General features: G+C 61.0%; 1 protein-coding gene across 1 annotated transcript in view; it reads right to left on the reverse strand.

The window, feature by feature from the left end:
- The window catches only part of ETH_00043390 (patatin-like phospholipase domain-containing protein, putative), a gene marked incomplete at both ends in the record, with an annotated part of 853 nt that extends 424 nt beyond the window's left edge, over positions 1–429 (reverse strand). The window contains 2 exons of the mRNA XM_013374979.1: positions 88–203; positions 396–429. Coding sequence (XP_013230433.1) covers positions 88–203; positions 396–429 — 150 coding nt within the window. The remainder of the gene's footprint in view (positions 1–87; positions 204–395) is intronic.
- Positions 430–521: the final 92 nt, after the last annotated feature.

The following is a 521-nucleotide window of genomic DNA, read 5'->3' on the forward strand; positions in this document are numbered from 1 at the left end:
GCTGGCTGTGCTGCTGCTGCTGGTGCTGCTGTTGCTGCTTATGTTGCTGCTGCTGCTGCTGCTGCTGCTGCTGCTGCTGCTGCTTACTGTGGTGTAGGTTACTGTCACATCTCCGGGACGCTGGCCCAAAACTTCGGCGGCGTCTTCCGGCAGCGTCGCCCGCAGCTCACGCTTCAACACAGACGCCAGACGGTGCGCAGTGCCTAACAGCAACAGCAGCAGCAGCAGCAGCAGCAGCAGCAGCAGAAGCAGCAGCAGAAGCGGGAAGGGGCATTAGGCAAGGCGACTCCAGGCGGTTCCAGGCGATCCCCAGCGAAGGCTACTCGCTTGCCGCTGCATACAGCAGTCAAGCAACTGCAGCAGCAACAGCAGCAGCAGCAAAAGCTGGGACGCACCTGCTGCTCTCAGGTCCGCGCCCATTCTCTTCATTGAGGAAATGGAAGTCGAAAAGCGGAGACGCAAACCCCCCAAAACAGCAGCTAATGCCCCCGCTGAGGCCCCTGCAGCAGCAGCAACAGCAG

This window comes from Eimeria tenella, genomic scaffold (genome assembly GCF_000499545.2).
Source record: "Eimeria tenella Houghton genomic scaffold, Eth_scaff2427, whole genome shotgun sequence".
In the NCBI taxonomy this organism is placed as follows: domain Eukaryota; phylum Apicomplexa; class Conoidasida; order Eucoccidiorida; family Eimeriidae; genus Eimeria; species Eimeria tenella.